This window comes from Lontra canadensis, unplaced genomic scaffold (genome assembly GCF_010015895.1).
Source record: "Lontra canadensis isolate GAN:19392208 unplaced genomic scaffold, GSC_riverotter_1.0 scaffold20, whole genome shotgun sequence".
Classification (NCBI taxonomy): Eukaryota; Metazoa; Chordata; class Mammalia; order Carnivora; family Mustelidae; genus Lontra; species Lontra canadensis.
Genome location: NW_022631014.1, coordinates 14,169,437 through 14,193,090, shown reverse-complemented (window position 1 = coordinate 14,193,090; position 23,654 = coordinate 14,169,437). Strand labels below are relative to the sequence as shown.

Here is a 23,654-nt window from a genome sequence, read left to right as displayed (position 1 = left end):
GAGGGAGCAATCCTGAAAGTCCTTTCAGACAACGCCCTGCACTCAAAATGAAACCAAATTTCTTTCCTCGCTCTACAAGGCCCCTACATGATGTGGCCTCTGCCTACAACTCCAGCTTCCTCTTCTCTCCTTCCTAACTCGGTCCTTAGGATATGCTGTTCTCTTTGCGCGAAGGTTTCCCCACCGAGAACTTCAGTACATTCGACGAGTGACTAAGGCGCAGACGCAGACGCAGGGGATGGGGTGGGGCTAGAGAGGAGGCGGGGCGGGGCGGGGCGGAAGCGTGGGCGGAGACCCAGGAAGTGACGGCCCTGCTGGTGGTCCTTCTGGAGTCGGTCAAGTCCGCGGCGCTACCTCTGCGGCCACCGCGTTCCCGGGCGATGGAGAATGGAGCGGTGTACGGCCCTACCACGGAGGAGGACCCGGGCCCGGCCAGGGGCGCCCGGAGCGGCCTCGCCGCCTACTTCTCCCTGGGCCGGCTTCCGTTGCGTCGGCTCGCGCTCAAAGCCTTGCAGCTGGTAAGTCCGCGGCCGGGGTGGGCGAGTCGGACTTGGGGGTAAGGGGTCTGGCCCGGGAACCGCCGGCCTGCGGGCGTGGGAGGCTGCAGAGCTGCTGCTTCTCGACCTGCTTGTTCAGGAAGCGGCGGTTTCCACACCCCCAGTTCCTTCTCTCTCGGCTGGAAAGGGGGGCGTTACCTCCCGCCGTGGGGCAGCCTCTACACCCCAGTCTCATCCCCACTGGGTCCCCGGTGACGACCTGGGCCCCCGAGCGTGTTGCGCGGGTCCAGGAAATGCGTCGGAAAGCCTAGTCAACCGCTTAGACTTCTTTCACTCCATCCTCTGTTACGACCTCCGTCTCCTCTCCCAGCTGTTAGGCTGCATTATCGACCAAAGTGCCTGTATTTAGACTTCCAAGTGCCTTTTGTTTATCTTTCCTGGTTCTTGTGGTTTTCCTGGTACGAGCCCGTGGGGGGGGGGGCAGTTTAATTTGTTGGGCGAAGTCTTCCGTTGCCACGCACGGCATTGAGATGGGTGTTTCCAGTGAATTGTTTCCTCAGTGTTTTATATTGACTAGAAAAAGAATTACTTCTGAATGAGCAATAATGTGTATACGAAGTACACGGTGAAAAGGACAGTTTGTATTTGCGTGCAGGTGGCGAAAGGAGGGCATGGTTTACCCCTCTCTGAATTTCATTGAGTTTTAGTTCACTTTAGGCAGTAAAGGTACCTTAAACCTCATAGTGAAAATATCAAACATCTTTGGATTTTAACTCCAGTTACACACATACTGACACACTATGTTCTGTTTTAAGCAACGATGAATATTTTCTGCCAGAGGAAAAGTCAGACTGCCTAGAATGTTCCTAAGTTGATTTTGCTTGGTGTTTTTTGGTTTTTGTTTTTTTGGGGTTTTGTTTTGTTTTGCCTTTAGTCATCTCAAGTAAAAACAGCCAGTTGGTTTCCTTGGGAAGAGCTTAAATTCTTAGAACTCCAATAACCAGAACTTACATTCTTAGAACTCAGATGACCTACTTTTATTAAATTAAAAAAAAAAAAAAGCTCTCAGAAAACAGGCACTACTTTCTGGTTGTCAAATGATCACATCTGGGAATAGTTTGGAAATCACTTGGAAGCAGGTGAAAGTGTGGCGGAGGGAACTGAGAGCGTCTGGCTTTCTCTCCAGCCTGTTTTTAGGGAGTTCTCTCTGGTAGCCTTTCAGTTATTAACAGGCATCCAGGGCTCCCTTCTGCCGTTGTTCCTTTGTATCATGTGCTCCTTATACCCAGAGATACTTCTTTCTGTTCTTTTGTCAGTTCTAACAGGACTTTTATTTTTTTATTTAAAATTTTATTTATTTATTTGAGAGTTGGAGAGAGAACACAAGTGGGCAGAGCAGCAAGCAGAGGGAGAGGGAGGAGTAGGCTTCCCTCCAAGCAGGAAGCCCAATGCGGGGCTGGAGCCCGATTTGGGGCTTGATCCCAGGACCCTGGGATCATGACCTGAGCGGGAGGTGGCCGCTTAACCAACTGAGCCATCCAGGTGCGCCTTCACAGGACTTTTAGATATCAGTGATGTTCCTCTGTAGTGGAGCTGAAATGTATCTAAACCAATAGAAGAACTTTTTAGAACAGAAAAGGTTAGTATCTATATCTGAAGGATTCTTGCTGCCCTATAGACATTATCAGTATTGGTGTCCTGCCTGTTAAATCTCATTTTCAGTTGTCTGTTTTTCCTTTCTAATTAGAAATGGCACAGCTGAAGTAAAATTTCTCATTACCTTATTTACAGTTTAATAGACTGTAGTTCCATATCCCTGGACTAGACCTACAACCAGAAATTTTGGTGATAGACTTTTTACTCGAATGGGAGAAAAGGAGAAGATGAATTTGCCTTGCAAGGGTTGGTTGTTCCTGCTTGTTCTCCATCATAAGGAGAAGGAGAGAAAGAATAAAAACTAATGTCTCTTCTTGAAATCCATTTACAGGCTTATCTCGGAGTCCCTGCATGTTGGGTTCCAGACCACCACAGTAAAGCGAGTATCACAGTAAAGCCAGTCTAGTGAATGTTTTGGTTTTCCAGTGCATATAAAAGTTATGTTTGCACTATACTATGGTTTGTTAACTGTTCAAAAATGGCATTATGTCTAAAAAATATATATACATGCCTTAATTTAAAATATATTTTTAAATTTTTTAAAAAAGGTTTTATTTATTTATTTGAGAGAGAGAACACAAACAGGGGAAGGAGAGGAGGGAGAGGGACAAGCAGACTCTGCACTGAGCTCAGAGCCCAGCAAGGGGCTTAATCCCAGGACCCCAAGATTATGACCTGAGTTGAAATCAAAAGTCAGATGGTCAACAAACCAAGCCACCCAGGCTCTCCTTAATTTAGAATATTTTATCACATACACAAAAAAATTTCCAACCATTTTCTGAGCTTTCAGTGAATTGTAATCACTGATCACATCACCATAGCAAATAAAATAATGCAGATGTTTGAAATATTGCAAGAATTACTGAAATGTGACACAGAGACATGAAGTGAGCAAATGCTGTTGGAAAAATGGTATCAGTAGACTTGCTTGTCTCAGTGTTGCCACAGACCTTCGATTTGAAGAATGTAATCACCTGTGAAATGCAGTAAAGCGAAGTACAGTTAAATAGGTATGCATTTATTTACTTATGGGGGTTTGTAATGTTATAAGAATACTTTCTTGGGGCGCCTGGGTGGCTCAGTGGGTTAAAGCCTCTCCCTTCGGCTCAGGTCATGATCTCAGGGTCCTGGGATTGAGCCCCACATCAGGCTTTCTGCTCAGCTGGGAGCCTGCTTCCCCCTCTCTCTCTGCCTGCTGCTCTGCCTACTTGAGATCTCTGTCTGTCAAATAAATAAATAAATCTTTTAAAAAAAAAAGAATACTTTCTTTAATATAGATTTTTAAAAATATTTCATTATTGCTTTTGATTTTGATTGTTGTCTTTTCGTTTCTGCTTTGAGTGGTGGCCTCTATCTCTTTACAAGAGCGTATATTATGGAGTTACCCAGGAAGTCCCAAGGAAGTTATAATGAAATAAATTAAAGCTGTCGTCCAGCCTGGGGCAATAGGCACAGTCTTCTTTGCCTTAAGTCACATTCTGCCTTTAGATTGTTTTACTTTAGATAACTTGTTTTTTTTTTTTTAATTAAGTAGATTTGCAGAGCTCCAGTAAGGAAACACCTGTAATGAAGAAACCCATAGTCAGAAGAGGAGGTACTTAAACTAGGGATGTGCAAGCCTTGTGACATTTTACCCAAAATGTGGTGCATTTCCATGTCTGGGTATGTTATTCTAGACCCATAAATCTTATTAGAGCCTCAGAACTCCAAAAGGGAAAGGAACCTTACTCTAAAACTTGAAAATCAGACTCTCTGGGCTTAGGAAATTCTTAGAGTCCAAAGAGATGGAATTGGATTTCCGAGGCTCTTTTCACCATTTAAGGTTTTTACAAATCTCTGAGGCTCTGTGGGGTGTGCTGGTACAGAGCTGAACACCAAGCAGGTCAAGAGTGGAGCCTACAAACAGGAGAGGTTAGAGATAAGGAGCATAACTAGCTCTTGAGTTCGTACTCTTGGAATTCTATAGCTGTGTCTGCTACCATTCAGAAAAAACCTTAATTTCGTCAAACGCTTGTCCAAAACTTAAGCATCCCGTAACTACCATCTGCCCTTCCGGAGCTGAAGAAGATAAACTCAGCTGGAAATGCAATGCCAGGAGTCCTTGCAGTCCTCAGTTTATGTAGTTTCTTTATTTTTCAGTTTATTTTGTCCTTAGATTGGTCATTATGCACACATACACACACATATTGTCAAGTTTTTATTGTTATTTTTGAGGGAGTTTTTATTTTCAGGGGAAAATTGACATTGGGCAACCTAGTTCCTTGCTAGTAAGCTGGTGGAATGATTTGAATATGTGTAATATTCCCTCTGCAACAAGCTGACATTGTGTTTACGGTACCAGTTGAATGTCCTGATGGCTGCAACGTACTGTGGTTATAATGACTGTTCAGACGGGCAATCACTAGTGATTTAAATTTACCGAATTGTAAAATAATGTTACCGTGTAAGTGCCAAGAAACAAGTCACTGAGAAGTAATTTCTCTTATATTTGTGCTCTCTTCATTATTTCAGTGTGAAAATTGATCTGTACTAAATGGTAGTGCTCTATTTTTAACTTTGAGGACGATCCATAAGGTCAGCAAATTATATCTTTGAACCTTTGTGAGAGTAAATATTTGCCCAAGGCAAGAGAGGCCTAACCTAACTTCAGGCTGACAGATTTGTTTACTTGGACTTTACATAGGACTGCAGGTTTTGGTCGTAAGTTCATTAATTCACAAATTAATATAATTTTATAGTGAGGCCTTATAATGAATGGCAAACATTTGAAAGTTCTTTTTGTAAGAAATGTTTTAATAGTAAACTCTTAAAGATCAATGATGGAGACTTCATGTTTACTATAACGACTGCTAATTTTAAGGAAGACTGACGTTTCAGAAGGGGTAGTGAAACTGAAATGAAGAGAGACACAGGGTAGTCGCTATCTGAATGTTTAAATCACCAGAACTGTGAGTAAGCCGCGTTTTAGTCACGAAGATTTCCCAAATGTGTTGACCCTAGCACATTGGTTTTAATGTAAAATTTAACAGCAAAAGGGGAAATGCACATTAATCTGATTGTAACTTCCAAAATCCAGTTTTTAGGGAAAACCCAGACAAACATACCTAGTTGTAAAGTGAGCGTAATAAATAGCGTTTCAGTGGGGCGGGGGATGGGGTGGGGGGACCAGCACAGATGGGAGTCAGGAGACCTGGGTTTTGGGTTGTGCCTGGCCCCCATGGAACCTCGATGTCAGAGATTCACTCCATCACCTGTAGACAAAAGGGTGGGAGACTGCCCTCCAAGGACCTCCCAGCTCCAAAGGCTTGACAGTTCCCATAGTTCTGTTTGGGTAAGATTTTATGTCATTAGAAGCAGTCACATTGACTATAATGTTGTTAGGTTCTTACTAGTCAGTAAACAGTATTTCATGTGACATCTTCATGTTACTGAGAGTAAAATTATGTACCAGAAAATAATAATTGAGCCTTTCAACTTACTTTTAACATTCATCATGATTTCCTTACCGAGTGACCTTACCTCTCTTATCCTTAACCACTTTGGTATTTAATGCTGGTGACTACCCATTTTTTGAAATTATTCCTTCCCTTAACTTTCACACTTACATTTTTTTTTATTTTTTAATACAAAAAGTGTTTGTTTACCAAGAAATATATATAAATTAGGAAATATGATTAAAATCAGCGATGCTTCACCACCACCTCACCCCGTCATTGTTTAAATCAGGGATATGGATGGAGTATGTTCACTTGTTTATTGAGGAGTTTTCTTATAAAGTGTTAGACCCCCGTTTCTTGCTTGTCAGGTGTGAGCTACTCTTTCCCCTCCTACTCCTGAACTGTGATAGTCTTTCAGGCCCCACCCAGTCCTCTGTTCTCCTGTCTTCTAACCAGCTAAACCAGGCCGGTAATCCCTGTTGCTTTCATCTGAAAGCCCTTGCTCCCTGGCCTGATCACATAGCCACACCCAGCTCCTTAAACATTTTCCGTCATCACTCCCCACTCAGGTCAGTCACCTCATTATCCTTCTGGGGCTTACCATGCAAATTCTTGCCTTCATGAATCTCTTCTTTTTCATCCTCCATCTGAAATGTTCTCTGCCTATCCAGATCCCATGTGTCTCTTGGCCCTGCTTGAGTCTGGCTCTTCCATTTATCCTTGTCTAGCTACTATTAGTCCATGAGTATCCAAGCATTTTCCTGAGATTTCCTGAATCTGCATATAATGGATGGTCAATTAGGAGGTATATTTTTTTTTATTGTTTCTTATACACTGATCTTGTTGCTCTGTCATTAATGTGCCTATACATTTTACGGTGTTGGATAATAATACTTAAAAATGCACTTCAAAAAATTTTTTGTAATTGAGGTAGAATTGACAAGTATTAGTTTTAGGTATACAACATAAAGATACTGTAGAGTTACTGTGGGAGATTATATAGGAAGGTTTGGAATATCAGACAGATGGGGAGTCAGGAGAAAACTTCATACTGAATATAATTTGTGGTGCTGTCTCTTGGCCTTTAACTGAGAATAGGAGCCAGTAAATGTCCAAACTTGATATTGTACCCCTTTAATCTCTCAGGATGTCCAGGCAGAATCTGCCTCTTAATACTGCCCTGAGGCTTAACTCCTGTTAATAAGTTTGGAACAGGAGTGGTAAGGAAGGCACCGACTGCTGCTAGCTGAGCTGGGTCCTGCCCCTTTCTTACTGAGAATAGACAAGCAGTCTATCTCTGCAGAAAAGATTTTATTGTCATATGGCTTACACAGATGAGCATTCCTGATAACCTAATTATTGTGATATGAATGGCTCTTGAGCAACTTGTCTCAGACCCCAGTTAGAGTTTTAGGCTGATATCTTCTCACAATTAATTGACTTTTATATACCTGAGGTCTATTTTGCAAATTTGTCATAGAGAAACTCCTAAAAGTTGGGTAAGATTTAACACAGAAGCAAGAATAAAACACATGGAATATTAGACATTTAGTGTTTTATTTTACTGGAGTCATATAAAAACTCACCCTGTAATTATAATTACAGGAGACTAAGGAAGTACCTTTACACAATAACTTTCTGAGATTTGTCTTGGTGTGTCACTTTTTATCCTGTGGTGTAATAATTGGGAACACCTTACCTAACCTAACATCTGTCTGAAGATGGGTATTTGGGATATGCTGGACTATTTTATGTCTTACTAACTTGTAGGAAATCATAATAATAGGCTCTGTTTTCATCCCTGTATAGATTCTTTTCAGTTGTGTGTATATAGGAAATTATGTATTGCCAGTTGCGGGGGGAGAAAATCCCTTAGAGACCTTCATAGCAATTTAGGTTTGACCATTGTTTTTGAACTTTTTATTTTGAAATATTTATAGATTCACAGGAACTTGTAAAACAAAACATACAGGGAGGCCCTCTGCACTTTGTGTGCATGTGTATGTGTGTGTGACCTGTGTAGCTTCCTAGAGTCACTATCATAACTGTTCCAGAACTGTCCAGTCACCACAGGATTCCCTCTACCCCTTTACGGCCACACCTTTCCCCTCTCCCCTGGCCACCGCTAATTAGTTCTCCAGCTTTGTAGTTTGTTACTTCAAGAATGCTGTATAAATGGGCGGCGGGGGGCTGGGGTTGGGTGCTCAGTGGAGCAGTCAGTTAAGCCACTGACTCTTGGTTTCAGCTCAGGTCATGATCTCGGGGTTGTGAGATTGAGCCCCGAGTTGGGCTTCACCCCAAACATAGAGAATGCTTGGGATTCTCTATCTCTTTCCCCCAGCCCCTCTAAAATAAATAAACAATTCTTTAAAAACATAAATAAATGGAATCCTGTAGTATGTAACTTCTGAGTTTTGGATTTTTTTTACTGCATAGTTTGGAGATTCATCTAAGTTGTTGCATGTGTGAAGTTTGTTCCTTTTTATTGCTAAGTAGTAGTCCATGGTAGGATATATCATGGTTTGCTTAACCAAAGAAAGACATGTGCATGGTGTCCAGTTTCCAGAGCCATTATTAATAAAACTGTAATGAACTTTCATGTATCGGTTTTTGCACAGACATAAATTTTCATTTTTCCTGGTCACATGCAGAATGTGGGAATGCAGTTGCTGGGTCATACAGCGACTGGGTGTTTAGTTTTTAAGAAACCACTCAGTTGTTTTCCAGAGTGGTGTACCATTGACTGCTGTTTGATGGAAATATTTTGTAGCCTGGGTGGCCCAGTTGGTTAAGTGTTCTGTGTCCTGGTTTCGGCTCAGGTCATGATCTCAGGGTCGTGGGATTGAGCCCCGAATCAGACTCCACACTCAGTGGGGAGTCTACTTGAGGTTCTCTCTCTCTCTCTTCCACTGCCCCTTCCCCACTCATGCTTTCTTTCTCAATGCTCTAAATAAATAAATAAAATCTTTAAAAATGAAAATACTTTGTAGGGTAACATTTTTATAATATGCAACATATCTGCTGATTTTGGTAGCACTCTTGTTGCCATTCATATATCTGGTTGCTTCTACTGGTCTGAGGGGCAAAATGGATTTCCCAATAGGCTTTGATTTAGGTTACCAGTCATTTTGATGGTCTTAATGCTTGAAGGAAATTCCCTTGGCTTTCATAAAACCACACAAACTGCCCAAGTGAACCTCTCTTCTTTCTCTTCCTTCCTATTTCTAGAGAAGAGTTAAACCCCAAATCTGGGCCCTGAATCCTATCTATAGAGAGCCTCTTTTCTTCCTTATCTTTAGAGCCACCCACCTTATTGGTTTCTGCCCAAGTATTTAAGTTCTCTCCCGTATTGAAATTCCCTTCCCTTTGACCTTGTCCACTACTCCCCTATCTGGCTACTCTTGCTACGCTATCCCTCTTGACTCTTCTGGCTCTATCCCACTGCTTTGTCTTCCTCTCACTTTCCACCATGCGTCCTATAATCTCAGCCTCCCTAGTTGACTACACTGCAATGGGCTTGCTGTTGCCACCAGCAGCCTTCTTGTAGCTCTCTGATGTCAGTGTTTCAGTGTTGTTCTTACCTGACTTTTAAGTACCATTCATTACCCGTGCTTGCTTTCTCTTTGTAAAAATACTTTCTCCTTGGTCTGCTACCTCTTTGGACTGCTGCTCCTAATTGTCCTTTGCTGGTGTTACCCCCTCTGCACATCCCTTGAACCTTGGGTTAGCTCAGAGTTCTGGATAAAGTTGGCTTTCCTCATTCTGGGTGATCTCACTGGCTGATGCCCATGTCTTCATCTCCACCCTAGACCGCTCCCCTGAGCCACAGACCTTATATCCTTTTGCCTCCTAGACACCTCCCTTAACTCTTTCACAAACCCCTCACACACCCCTCACACACATCACCTTTAAAACAGAATGTATTCTCTTCCCAGCATGCTTGCCTCTAAAAAAAAGGGGGGGGGCCAAAAAAACCCTCTTTTTTTCTGTAGTAAGTCCTTAGTATATTAATACCTTATATACAACCGTGGGAGTGCTATTAAATCCCACTTGCATTTAATTGAGTTGCCAGATTTGCTGGACTTTACCATTGTCCATTCAGTACCATTGTCCATTCAGTGCATGGCTTTCTGACCCACGCATGTCTTGAGTACTCTTGCCTCTGCCATTAGTTGACTTGGGTTATTCCCACTACCAACTATACTTTTTATGGTCAAACATTTAATTAAATACTACACAGACTGAAATTGAGTGGGAAAAGGAATTGTTTTTGTGAAAACTAAATTGAATGCTTTGGAAAGTCCGAAAAATAAATTACTGAAGTATTTTCTGTGGAATTAAGTAAGAGTGAGATAACCGTAAAGGGCTAGTAGAATTAGTCCAGATCTAGAAGGATTCTGCACTCTGCTTCTCAAGTGTCCAGGTCTTGCTCCACTTCAACTAAGCATTAGTCTGCAAGTGGTAATGATAGATGATGAAAGTGGTTAATGCAGAAAACATGATGTGGAATTCCAGTCAGTAGGCTCAAAGTCTGAGAAAAACCCTGTTTCAAAATATTGGTGAATAAAATGCCTTTTTGCTTTAAGTTAAAGTGTTCAAGTCTGTTATCTTTTTTCCTCCCTTATTTGTACCCGTCCTGATAAGGGCTTCTGCCACCTCTTGCCTCTCCCAGTGATTGCAGGAGCTGTTCTCCATTATCACTACCCAGCTCACGGTCTTCCCCTGGTTTCTTCCATCAGCTTCCCGACTGGACATCTGCCCCAAGATTGGCCCTTCCCCAGCCCCTTCTCCATGCCATAGCCAGCGAGAACCACTGAACGCATAAGCCTGAACGTGTCACCTTTACTTTAAAACTCCTAGAATCCAGACTTTTAAAAACTAGAAATCGAGGACGTTTAGATCTAGCATCCGCTTATGCACCTAGTCTCGTCTCATTGATTTTTGGGTTTTCTTTTTTTTAAGATTTTATTTATTTATTTGACAGAGAGATCACAAGTAGGCAGAGAGGTAGGCAGAGAGAGGAGGAAACGGGCTCTCTGCTCAGCAGGGATGCGGATGCGGGGCTTGATCTCAGGACCCTGGGATCACGACCTGAGCCAGAGGCAGAGGCTTAACCCATTGGGCCACCCAGGCGCCCTCATCTCAACGTTTTTGTGCTGCCATCCCCTTCCTTCACGCTGGGTACCTGAACCATGTTGACTGAACTCGTTCTGTCCATTCAGTGGAGGTGGTGGGATCTGTGTGTGCCTTGGGGTGGGAGGGTGCCAGACGCTCTAGCCACCAGGTTTGCGTCTGCTCCTCTGCCTGGAGCTTCCTTCCCTGTCCTTCACCGCGGTGCCCCACCCGCCTCCCCCCTCCACCCCCGCAACTGACTCTCCTGTCCCATCAAGTCTCTGCTTTCCTTCAGGAAGCCTTTCTGACCCGCAAGCGGAGGGTCCCTCCTGTGTGCTTTTACAGCAACACCCTGTATTTCCCCCAAGTCTAGCTTTTAGCATTTGGTAGTTAATTATTCGAGTCCCTGGATTCCCTTCAAGGCAGCTGTACTGTGAAGTTCTGTGGGGATCAGGTCCAGCCAGTAATCTCGTTTGCTACAGTCTCCACTTCACAGAGTTGAGTGAACAAATGAGTTTTCTGAATACCGGTTTCTGTGGAGAACACTTGAGTAAACCCGCTTTGCTTCTTTTGTAGTTGCTGTCCCTGCTGGCCTTTATCTGCGAGGAAGTCGTGTCACAGTGCACACTGTGTGGAGGACTTTACTTCTTTGAATTCGTAAGCTGCAGTGCCTTTCTTCTGAGTCTCCTCATCCTCATTGTGTACTGCACTCCCGTTTACGACCAAGTCGATACTCCCAAAGTCAAGCAGTCGGTAAGCGTGAAGAAAATAGAACCCCTTGGCAAAGAACATGGCTCTTTTGGAATCTTGTGTAGTTTTGTTACTCAGACAAGTGTTGCTTTTAAAACTCAGTAGCATAAGAAGACGCTCCCCATGGTGCCAGCTCTGCCCCTGAGCAACTCCATTTTTCCTGCCAAGAAGGGGGTGGAAGAGGGGGAAAGTAAAATCAGAAAGGGAGGGACAGATGAGGTCAGGAGTTTACAGTGATTGGTGGTTTAGTCTCATTCACACTAGGTATTTCTTAAAGATTAGGATTTTTGTCACTTCCAATTTCTCACATTTCAGAGCATCTCTCATGGGTTCTATAGTCGTCCATTGTGTTCCTGCTCTACACCAGGCATTATGCGAGACACGAGAGAGAGTGATGAGCTAATGTGATGTATTTCTGGAGCTTTTCAGAGAAAGCACCACATGATGCTACCTATTTTGTTTTGATTTGTTGTTGTTGTTATGAAAGAAGTTACCAGTAAGTGAATTAAGGCACTTGTTGAATTCATTGTTCAGAAATTTCCCTTTTAATGAAAGTGCACACAAGAATTTTATTTTCACAGGATCAGTGTTGCATAACTTTCTGACGACCATCTGCTGGCGCATATTTTTATTTGAGTAGAGTGTGGATTTGTGAGATGACCCATGAGATGATTCACATGTTTACTGTACTTAAGAATGGAGACATTTCCTTCCTCAGTAGCACTGGAGCTAATAATAGTGGTTTGTGAAGAATTGTACGTGTCAGGGTTGCCATTCATCTCTCTGAGGGAAAAGATACAAATGAGGGTGAATTTTTAACTGTTAAGAACAAGGGATAACGGAGCAATACAAACCAGTAAGATTCTGTTAATTTTTTAAACTAATGGGAAGTAAGCATTGGGTCATATATTAATATAAACCTAAAAGATGTACTTTTTTCTGTATACCCTTGGGTACATTGATACAACATTTTTTATCTTTTTGATAAGAAAAAGATTAAAATATTTTTCAGTTTAATGGTCTAACTAAACAATGTGAAGCATTTATTATATCAAAGGAGCATTTGAAAGTTATTTTTTAAAAAGTCATTTTAGAGTAAGTACTTATTAAATATTAAATATTAAAATGTTAGAGGGGAAAATAAATCAGTCATTTCATTCTAAAACAGCTTTTTTAAATATTTTACTATATCTCTTTTGGGTCTTTTTTGTCTGTTCATAGGTGATTAAGAGACATAGCCCTATATGTTGTACTTTTCACCTAACATTATAAGGATTTCATGTTTGTTTAAAACGTTTAAAAATCACTTTTACTCTCGCTCCGTTAATGTTCCTAAATACTTTCTAATATCAGAGAAGTTTTCTGTTTTATAGAAAATGTTTTGAGAATGTGGTGGTGGTGGTAGTGTCTGGGGGGTGGGGGAAGATAAGGGGAGATCTGAAGGGTGGGATCTTTTCTATTCCATGCTGTTGAGGCTCAGGTTCTGTTAAGAGTAACAACACCCAACACTAACAGGACATTTACTGTGTGCCTGGCACTGATCTAAGCCTTTTCTACTGATTAATCTTTAGAATCACCTCTGAAGAAGAACTGTTATTACTCCCACTTTGCAGATGAAGAAACTAAGGCACACAGATGTTAAATAATGAATTCAAAGGCATAGAGCCAAGAAGTAGCATAACTGGGATTTGAACTCAGATAGTCTGATTCTAGAATCCATGTTTCTTCAACACCACGTTTTGGTTTTTTTTTAAGAGTTTTATTTATTTATTTATTTGACAGGCAGAGATCACAAGTAGGCAGAGAGGCAGGCAGAGAGAGAGAGAGGTGGACGCAGGCTCCCCGCTGAGCAGAGAGCCAGGGCCCTCTCAGCGGGATCGCGGGGCTCAATCCCAGGACCCTGGGATTATGACCTGAGCCGAAGGCAGAGGCTTTAACCCACTGAGCCATCTAGGCGCCCTAACACCATGTTCTTCTGCCTCAGAATGGTTGTCTTGTTTAATGCCTCCTTGAGTATCTCCAGATATTCTCCAGATATCAGTAAATGTAGTTTTATTTGTATATCACAGATTTGAAATAATATTCAAAGAAATAGGAAAAACAGTAGTGCAGAAAAACCACCTCTTTTAGAAGCAAAGAGAAAATCTCAATTTTTTTTTTAATCTTAAATGCACAGTTGACATATAGGAATTCTGTATTGGATGCCTTATTGATATAGATTTAGGAGACTGCACCTCAGAAAACTCCGAAAGTATCAGACTTAAAACCCTTTGGAATGGCCATCATTTTACCAGTTTCTCCTGAGTCAAGTGTGCATGTCAAGCACTGGTTTCAGTTGGCATCTGAGAGGAGCCTTATAAGATTATACCTGAGAAAACCCTTGGAAACCCAGGGAGAATTTCATGTCATGAGCTGCATTATGAGGAGATAAGGAAGCTTTGATAGAGTAGATAAACTCAACTTACAAGCTCATTTTGGGTCACTCACTTGGAATAATTGAAAGCAATATGTTAACTGCAGAAAGCTTAAGTGTCTAGAAAACATATTATTGGCATAATTTTATGTAGTTAATGACAGGTGGTTCTTCTGATTCTCTTTTCTAGAGTGCTTTGCAGGCACTGAAGTACCCTCAGAGAGGCCTTCCTAACATAGAATACAGATTTTCCCAACTTAGAGTGGGGTTATATCCCAATAAACCTGTCGTAAGTTGAAAAATGAGTCAAAGTGCATTTAATGCACTTAGCCCCCTGAACATCATAGCTTAGCCTAACCTACCCTCAGTGTGCCCAGAACACTTACATTAGTATCCAGTTGGGCAAAATCATTGACCACAAAGGCTGTTTAATATTAAAGTATGGACTCATGTAATTGGGTACTATACCGAAAATGACCAGTATGGCCAGCCGTGTGGGTACGGAAGAGTTGTCAGCGTACCTGTTGTTTACCCTTGTGACTGGTGGGTGGCCAGGAGCCACCGCCGCCATGTAGCATCACGATGGAGGATCGTCCCATACCATGTTAGCTTGAGACAGCATCAAGATTCACAGTTTGGAGCACAGTTTCTCCTGAACGTGTAATTACACCATTTAAAGTTAAAAATCCTAAGTGGAACCATTTTAAGTCAGGGACCATCTGGACTTTGAAAGGGAAGAAAAATTTTTTGTTTCTGCCTTTTGGGTTTTTTTGCTGGAAGTAAGATGGATTTAATAAACCTTTGGCTTTGATAATATCAGTATGTCCTTGAGAAAAACACACACACACATGACCTTTTGGGGGAATTGCTCTTATTAAAAGATTATCTTGTAGGGCACCTGGGTGGCTCAGTGGATTAAGCCTCTACCTTCGGCTCAGGTCGTGATCTCAGGGTCCTGGGATTGAGTCCCGCATCGGGGGGGGTCTCTGCTCAGCAGGGAGCCTGCTTTCCCCTCTCTTTCTCTGCCTGCCTCTCTGCCTACTTGTGATCTCTCTCTCTCTGTCAAATAAACAAATAAAATCTTAAAAAAAAATAAAAATAAAAAGATTGTCTTGTGATGTACTTTGAATACGCCATGTCCAAAGTGTGGATAGTGTTCCTTTATGGCCGGGGTTGGTGGGGGGTGTTAGTGAATGCCAGACTGATGGAAAAGTTAGAAGCTGAAGTATGTAGGTTTGGGCTATATGAAAATAGACACAGAAAATACTGTGTTGCTGAAGTTTTTTAAAAATAAAAAACAAAAGTATTTGTTTCTGTCAACCTAACTGTGTTCTTTATGCACGTTACAGGATTTTTATCTTACTGCGGGAACAGGATTTGTGTTTTTGTTGGCATCCATCATTTTCGTTTCCACACATGATAGGACCAAAGCTGAGATCGCTGCAATTGTGAGTATCTCATATTTCGAATCCTTGCTTAGTTTTGTTTCCTTAGAAATTTGGAACTTGGAAAGTTCTTGCCAAGTGATACAATATGGGAGAGTAGTTTGTCTTGTAACTTATTTTTTAGCGTAATTTTGAATAGAGGACCTAAGTGCAAATAAATACGATAGCCCTAGCAATCTAGAACCCGTCTTTAGAATCTAGAATAAAAACCCATTTACTCCACTTATGTACATGTCACTGCTAATGGAAGTGGTAGAATTGACTTCGTTATCCTATATTTTTCTACTTTGCAGTCCAGCAAAAATACACCTACATGCCAGGCCCTGTTCAAGGTGTAGAGAATACATGAGAGAAATGATCCAAAGGTTGAGTCTTTATAATAAAAGATAGATAGATAAATGTCTTTCTGGAAGCCTTGGGGGAGGGGCAATTTTTATTTTTATTTTTATTTTTTTAAGAGTTCAGTATATTCTGGTTTTTCAAAAGGTAATCCTGCACATATTATATGACACCTTCAGACCTTCAGAGGACCTGGGGCAGCACCGTGTAATCCAATATATTACTATTTCTGAAGCATGAATATTCACAGTAAAAAGGATAAAGACTCTAAGTAGTTTTACCTCATGTCACTTTTGAGCCCAGTAAATTACGAAAACTTCACTTTCGTGGGTTTTTGGATTTGAGAGTGACAAATCAGGGCTCATGCACCCGAATTGGTGCTGGTCTTATGAACGTGAGTAACTGATAGCTGTGGAACAAATCCTCTTACAAGTCAGCTGGGTTCCAGTTAATCCTCGTCTCATGGCAAAAGTGAAGTTATAATTAATTGACTTGTCAGCTAAATAGATCATTAAAACTATTTTTAATTACAGAACAACTCCATAGGAGTTCAGAGCCTTGCATGGTTCTATCTACCTGTTCACAGGAGTGCTGTTTACAAAGCACACATGTAAAGCAATTGTAAAACAAAACAAATTAAATTAATGCTGAACTTTGACTCATTCCAGCCACAAGTAGTATTTCTGCATGGGCACATGAACCAATGGGTACATGAAGAGAAAATCAGTTTTAATAGACTGTTATGGTTAATTTCAGTTTATATACATATTTTTATTATGGAGGAGTATGGTAAGAGTGATCAGTAAAATGTTTTGCAGTGTGGATATGTATTACTAGAAAATCCTTGGAGGGGGGGCCCCTGGTTGGCTCAGTCGGATGAGTAGTTGACTCTTGGTTTTGGCTCAAGGTTGTAAGATTGAGCCCTTGGCTTGGGCTCCGAGCTCAGTGGGGAGTCTGCTTGAGATTCTCTCCCTCTGCTCCTTCCCCAGCTTGTTCCCTCTCTCTCTCCCTCTCTCTCTCTAAAATAAATAAAATTTAAAAATCTTTTTTTTTTTTTTTTTTTTTTTAGGTCAGAGAGAGAGAGAGTGAGCACAAGCAGGCAGAGGCAGAGGGAGAAGCAGACTCCCCGCTGAGCAAGGAGCCCAAGGTGGCACTCGATCCCAGGACCCTGGGATCATGACCTGAGCTGAAGGCAGCGGCTTAACCAACTTGAGCCACCCAGGCATCCCTAAAATAAATAAATCTTCAAAAAATAAAATCCTTGGAAGAAATGAAACAGAGTTGAGGAAAATTGAGTTGAAGGGGGAAAGAGAGCATGGCATGAAATTCTGAGCTATTAAAACAGCTTTTTTGTGTGTTACAATTAGGTGATGTGTTAGATTATCACAGTATTTCGATTTCATTGGATATATTTAAGAGTTAATGGTAGTTTAAAAACTCAGTATAATATGCTGGAAATTACCTTTTGCAACTGTTTAAATTATGAAAAAATTTGCAGACTAAAATGAGTGAGGGAAGCCATTTAAAAAAAAGAAATTGAAGTATGTGAGCAAAAGATCTGGACGATCATTTGTCTGGATGTCCTGCATGGCCCGAAGCTCTCAAGGGGATCAGGGATGGCTTCACAGACACGGTGATATCTGGTCTGTCCTTAAAGCATGTGATATGTTTGTCAGGCAAATAAGGGGATAGATACAAAGATACCATCAAGCCAAAATGAAGACTCCAGAGGGGAGAAGTGACTTAGGTTTGGAGATGTGGGATTGGTAATTAATTGTAGGTTGGACAGATGTGTTGGGGCTGTTGGGGTGAATTAGTGAATTTGGAGTTGAGTTTGCTTTACAGTGGCATAAGTCAGATTGCATATTCTTTAGGAGAGAGGGTTTGAGAGTGAAGGGTCAAGAAACTGGAGCAGATGACAGCAAAATGTTAAAAATCTAGAACAGGGGCTCCTGGGTGGCTCAGTCAGTTAAGCGTCTGCCTTCGGCTCAGGTCCTGATCCCAGGGTCCTGGGATCAAGTTCCACATCAGGCTCCCAGCTCAGTGGGGATCCTGCCTCTCCCTCTGCTACTGCTCCCCCTGCTTGTGCTTGTTCTTTCCCCCTCTGCTCTCCGTGTCAAATAAAATCTTTAAAAAAAAAAAAATCGAGAGCAAAGTGCTGGTTACCAGAGGGGAGGTGGGTGAGGGGATGGGTGAATGGGTGATGGGGATGAAGGAGTGACTTGAGATGAACACAGCGTGACATACGGAAGTGCTGAGTCACTGTGTCGTACACCTGAAACTAATATTACACTATATGTTAACTAACTGGAATAGGAATAAAAACAAAAAACAATAATAAAATAAAAATCATGGAGAGATGGGGTGTTAGAGGTGGAAGGGACTTTAGCCATCACCTGCATCCATTTTTCCTTTTTACAGAATAGTTCTTTGCCCCATTTCTTTAAGAGTTTTGCTAGTGTAGATCCCTTCTTGACAGAACTCTCAGAATGTTTGATCGTATGTTAGAAGAGTACAATGAGGAAGTGATTTAAGGAAGTTGGAGTAGGTCATGGTGTCATGTTGCTGTGTCATTACAGTGTGACAGTTAACTGGAAAATGGTTTTTAGATAATGTAACCTAGACAGATCTTGAAAATAGAGTTTCTGTTGATCAGTCATTGGATAGTGATTACTTCTTGCCATTTTCACCTATGTTCAGCTCCCTACTCACATAGTTGCCTTCCCTCCTCTGGGGTCAGGCTAACCATGGCTAATAATCTTGTGTTTTGTATCATTTTATAGGATTTTGTTTTTCCTCTGTTAAACTTAGTATCACAGGTTGGCACCCCACACATACACATGCACACATAAGACAGGACATCTCTATTTTGCGAAACTTCAACTAATAGCCATTATTCTAGAATTTCTTTTTATAACATCTTTTTGATGCCCTTAAAAAGTCCTTTATTACTAGGATTAAGAATAATGTGTATAAGATAGGGATGCCTGGGTGGCTCAGTTGGTTAGACATCTGCCTTTGGCTCAGGTCATGATCTGGGGGTCCTGGAATCGAGTCCTCCGTCAGGCTTCCTGCTTAGCAGGGAGTCTGCTGCTCCCTCTCCCTCTGACCCTCCCCCTACTAGTGCTCTCTCTCCCTCCCTGTCCCCGCCTTGTGCTCCCTCACTCAAGTGCTCTCTTCGCTATGCACACACGTTTTCGGTCTCTCTCCGCGCACGCTCTCTCTCTCAAATCTTAAAAAGTAAAGAATGTGGATAAAATTGGTGAATCGTCTCGCTTGTATAAAACACTCCCAGAGCCAAGTAGGAAATGGGAGATTATATTCCAAAATCTGTCACATAAATCCTTGCTCTTTCTTCACCTCAGGTGTTTGGATTTCTAGCAAGTATTATGTTCCTGTCTGACTTTGTCATTATGTTCTTCGAGAGACGACAGGAGTCCCAGATGAGGAAACCAGAGGCTGCCAGGAGCGCAGGGGCCCTCACAGAACCCCTTAATGCTTAAGGACTCTGGGGACCGGGTGTTACATAAGGTATTGACTGCGTGCCGCCTGAGCCCTGGCCGAAGCTCATGTAGAATTTGTGTAATTGTTAAACCACTTCTTTCAGAGAGCAAGGGGAAGGACAGGAAGGCAGTTTTATTAACTTTTGCCTATGTGTCAGTCACTGCAAATTAGGTCAGTGTTTTTGGGTTAAAAAAAAATTTTTTTTTAAATAACCGTTAAAACTTCTGTCACATGAAATGGTTCTCCTTTTTTGTTTTGGAGGTGAGGACAGTTTCTTTAAATCTCATAGCTCAACTGATTCTGATTTATTCTGTCATTGTTAACTAGGCCTAGCTTTCAAATTAAGACTGTACAGCCAGCATGATTAAGTTTATCAATTTAGAAATTGTTTTATTTTTAAATTAATTTGTTTAGCCAGGTGTTTTTTAGGTTTGGTTTTTTTGTTTTTTGTTTTTTTGATGATCAGATAAAATTTAATGTATATTTAAGAGATCACTATTTAAAATATTGGGCTAGGGGCTTTTTTTCCCCCTTAAAAATGTAATACCCAGGCTTTACTGTATGTCAGCCTTAAAATTATATTGTTTAACATTTTAGGATAATTATTATTAACTCTTTCTGAGACCTTTTATAGCCTAATAGAAACTATATAGGAGGTGTTGGTATTTCTTATATATAAAAGCAACAACATCAGAAACCCCATGTTTATAACTGCACTTTGGTGGTTGGTGATAAGCAAAAAAAAAAAAAAACCCCCCCCCCCAAAAAAAAGAACCAGCAAACATTATAAAACACGTAGAAGAAATGGAATAAATAAAATAAACTCTCATGGCTAAGGACCAAAGATAAAGAAGATACACTTTTTGCACCATACAGTGAAAGTAATTATAAAAACAGTCTTCAACCACTTACCACTGTCTAAAGAGATAAGTTTATACTATGAGTTCGAAATTGGTCCCTTCCCTTACTGGCATATGGTTATTTCTACTGAAGTTAATACAGCTCTGTAGGTCCCATTAAGTGTTTTCCTTGAAGGCTTCCCTCTTTTTAAGACCCCAGCCTTTGATTTTTCTTCTATATGAGATTCTCCTTGTTCTGTCTCTTTATCCCCATGGTCCGTATGCTGCTTCATCATCTGACAGAGGTGAGCCTCTATCTCCGACTCTTGCTTGATGGCGGTGGTCTTTAGGTGGGCCACAATTTGGGGCCCTTTTAATTGCATAGTATATGTAGCAGGATATTTCGGGTTCTTGTTCCCACGTTGGGCATTACTCTAACCTCTCTTTGGGGGAGCCCTTCTTAAGGAAGTGAGGATCTAGCAAATCCCACCCCGGTGAATACTGATGATGGTGTAAGGGAGTAGTCAACCCGTTCTCAAGAGACACTTCATAACTGGTTCTGATCATTTGTGACAATTGTCTCTTGCTGGCAGGCTGTCTTAGAGACCACCAAACAAGGCACTCAAGATCAGACCTTTCTGACTAAATGGTTTTCAGAATAAACCTGTCTTGTCCTCTTCTTGGATTTTTGACTCCGGACGCTAGAGTTCAGGCAGTGAGCCCATGCGTCTGGTGTTCTTCAGGACTTCGGTGGAGGTCTCCTGGGCTAGCTGGCCTGGGAGTAGAATCATGTTTCCAGTGAGACAATTTAGTGACCCCGCCCTTTTTAAATTTCTCATTTGTGTGTTGTCAAGGTGGTGAATGTGGTGATCAGAATTCATCATTATGGCCAGACACAGCCTCTACTCTGTCTTCACTGACTCAGGACCTTAGCCCTTTACCAGAGCTTGGGTGCCAGCTGGTGCTGATGGTGTAGTCACCGCTGCCTCCCTGGGAGGCAATGAAACCGATCACTGATGCTGTCGTTACTGGGCATGCCATCCAAGAGAGGAGAAATAGCCTTGGTCTGGGCTCCAAGAATGAAGAGCAGTGCAAAAACAACCCTCTTCTGGTCAGCAGGTTCTGGAATTTCCCATCTAACTGTACCACTGTCATTTGTAATACCATCTAGACCCAGCTGGGTTTCACAGCAAGTGGTCTGGGCTACCTCTGCCCCCCCCACCCCCACGCATGGACTTAGTTGAGGTTGATGGACATGTCCCCGCCGGCCTCACACGTGGAGCGCGTTGACATTGAGCTTCAGCTCTGCTTGCTCTGAGGCTTTGTTTCCATTTGTTCGATTGGGGCACGAGTGGGCCTCATAGCTGCCATTTAATCCTTCCCTTTTCAGAAAGATCATATATTCACTAGTATTTTTGGTCACTCTAGAACTTTTCTTCATAGTGGTTGTTATGGGACCCGTGACTGATAGCCTCCCTCTTCTATCATAGAAGGAATGAGAGGAAAAAGACCATGTGGAAAATAAAAAGTTTTCAAGGAGAACTTGGGACCAAAACCCATTCTATGTCCAAAATAGGGCACACTGAATAAACTGAAGTTTAACATAATTTTTTATTAACAGCCATATTAGACTTAATTTGTTATATTTTATACAAATAAACTGTTTAGAGTGGTTTTTAAAAATTATAAGGGAAATGCACATACAGTATAAAAATTTTATAATTGTACTTAAATTATGTTCTGTTTGGGGACTGGGAAATGTATTTTTACATTGTTTACAGCCAATCGCTTTTGTATTTATCGATTTAAATCCTGTGTGTCTTCTTTTTTTTATCATCTCTCTCAATGTCAAATTTTGTAGTCTTTTTAAATAAATCCATTTTATTGTCTGACTTTGTAGTTGTTTCATTATTTCAGAATCCTGATGCTCAGGGTGCCTGGGTGGCTCAGTCAGTTAGGAGGCTGACTTCAATTCAGGTCCTGATCCGGAGTCCTGGGATCCAGCCCCACATCGGGCTCCCTGCTCAGCGGGGAGTCTGCTTCTCCCTTTGAGTCCCCCCACCCCCGCTCTTGCTCGCTTGCTCTCTCTCTCCCCCTCCCTCAAATAAATAAATAAAATCTTTCAGGAAAAAAAAAAAAAGAAGCCTGATGCTGAGATGAAACCTTTTTCCAGAATTCTAGGAATTGTCTCCAAAAATGTGGTAAGTCCCTGTGTAGGACACTGAACTGTGGGTCCACCCAGGTATGGGGCACAGACAGAAAAGAAGCCCTCTTCCTACCTAGGGGCTGCTTCTCTTGTTGCCAAGACAGAACACACCTTCAAACAGTATTTTTAGGGAGCCATAGAGGAATGTTATGGAGTGAACACCTTGAAATACTTGTAAAGAAGCACATTGGGGCTCTCCCATCCCATTTCTCGATGTGGCTAAGCAGTGCTAAAAACAAAATAGGCACATTCTCTTTCAGACTGTCCAGTGACTGGGAACGTGTGAAACAACTGGGGTGGTTCTGGTAAAGCTACAACTATTTGTATCGTTTGCAGAATTCCTGCCTCCAGTCTGGACAAGAAGAACGAGATCTTTATAGTCATCGAGAACTCACTGGAATTTGTACATTCTTCAGAGTTTTGTGTTTTGTTTTGATAAAGAACAATGTGTATCGATGTGCAGTCAATGGCGAGGAGCAGAAAACTTAAACAGGTCTTAACCAGTAAGGAAAATGTCTTTCATAAGAAGCCTGGGTGAGGTGGTTCTGTGATGGTCAGAGTTTGGTGGCTCAGTGGTACTATCAAGCACCCAGACTCTCTCCGTGTTTTTCTGCCCATCCATCTTCTGCTGTGAGTTTTTATCCTTAGGATTAACCATTTATGGTGTAGCAAGATGGAGGCAACATGTCCAGACATCACCCACTTGCACCACTATGTCCAAAGGCCCGAAGAGAAGAGATTGTGTATTTCTCTGTTCCTAAGGAGTTCCTTCTTCCCAGAAGCCCCTCAATGGACCTCACCTACTTGTCTTTTACTAGAAGACTTTAAATGCCTCTTTCTAAATCACTTACGTGCAGAATGGCATTACTGAAGAAATGGCCTAAAGTAATCCAAATTCCTCTCCTTAGGTGGGAACACCCTTTGGAGCATATAGTCTTCTGTTATTGGAACAGATTAGTTTTATAGCAGGAGAAGGGCTACTGTCCTGGGGTTCAACAGTGTCTGTCATAAGCTGGTTGAGGATTGGGCCCCAGCTAGGGGAAATAAAATTCCCATTTAAGAAAGTTTCACAGGCCTGACTAGCCCCAAAACAATGTAACATAGAAAAACTAATGATTTTGATGTTTAAATTGTATAAGTAATGGGTATCATAAAAAATTGGTTTAATAAAATATGGAAAACACTGTTCTTTTCCTGAGATCTTTGCTTTTGGCTACTGTTAATTATTGAAATATGTCAAGCACTAGAAGTACGAAAGATCATATCCTGTTATAGACACCACCCGGCTTTAGAGCCTAACTTTTTACCAGATTTTCTTGAAAGGGCCTTGTTTAAAACAGAAAATGAAGTTTCACTTGTGAAGTACCACCACCTCAAATTTTGCTCTTTTTACTTTTCCAAAGGCAAACACTACCTTGAATTTGGTGGCTGTCTTTCCTGCTTTGTGGTCTGTGCT

The 23,654-nt window shown here is 41.6% G+C and overlaps 1 protein-coding gene across 1 annotated transcript; it reads left to right on the top strand.

Moving 5' to 3' along the window:
- Positions 1-290: 290 nt before the first annotated feature.
- On the top strand, positions 291-19,469 carry CMTM6 (CKLF like MARVEL transmembrane domain containing 6). The gene is made up of 4 exons (XM_032861041.1): positions 291-518; positions 11,279-11,455; positions 15,215-15,313; positions 19,015-19,469. The coding sequence occupies exons 1-4, from the start codon at positions 381-383 to the stop codon at positions 19,150-19,152; spliced, it is 552 nt and encodes a 183-aa protein (XP_032716932.1). The 5' UTR covers positions 291-380; the 3' UTR covers positions 19,153-19,469.
- Positions 19,470-23,654: the final 4,185 nt, after the last annotated feature.

Coding starts and splice junctions, on each gene's coding strand:
- CMTM6 (XM_032861041.1), top strand. CDS start 381: ATGGAGAATGGAGCGGTGTACGGCCCTACCACGGAGGAGGACCCGGGC. Junction 11,456..15,214: donor CTCCCAAAGTCAAGCAGTCG/GTAAGCGTGAAG, acceptor TGCACGTTACAG/GATTTTTATCTTACTGCGGG. Junction 15,314..19,014: donor AAGCTGAGATCGCTGCAATT/GTGAGTATCTCA, acceptor TCTTCACCTCAG/GTGTTTGGATTTCTAGCAAG.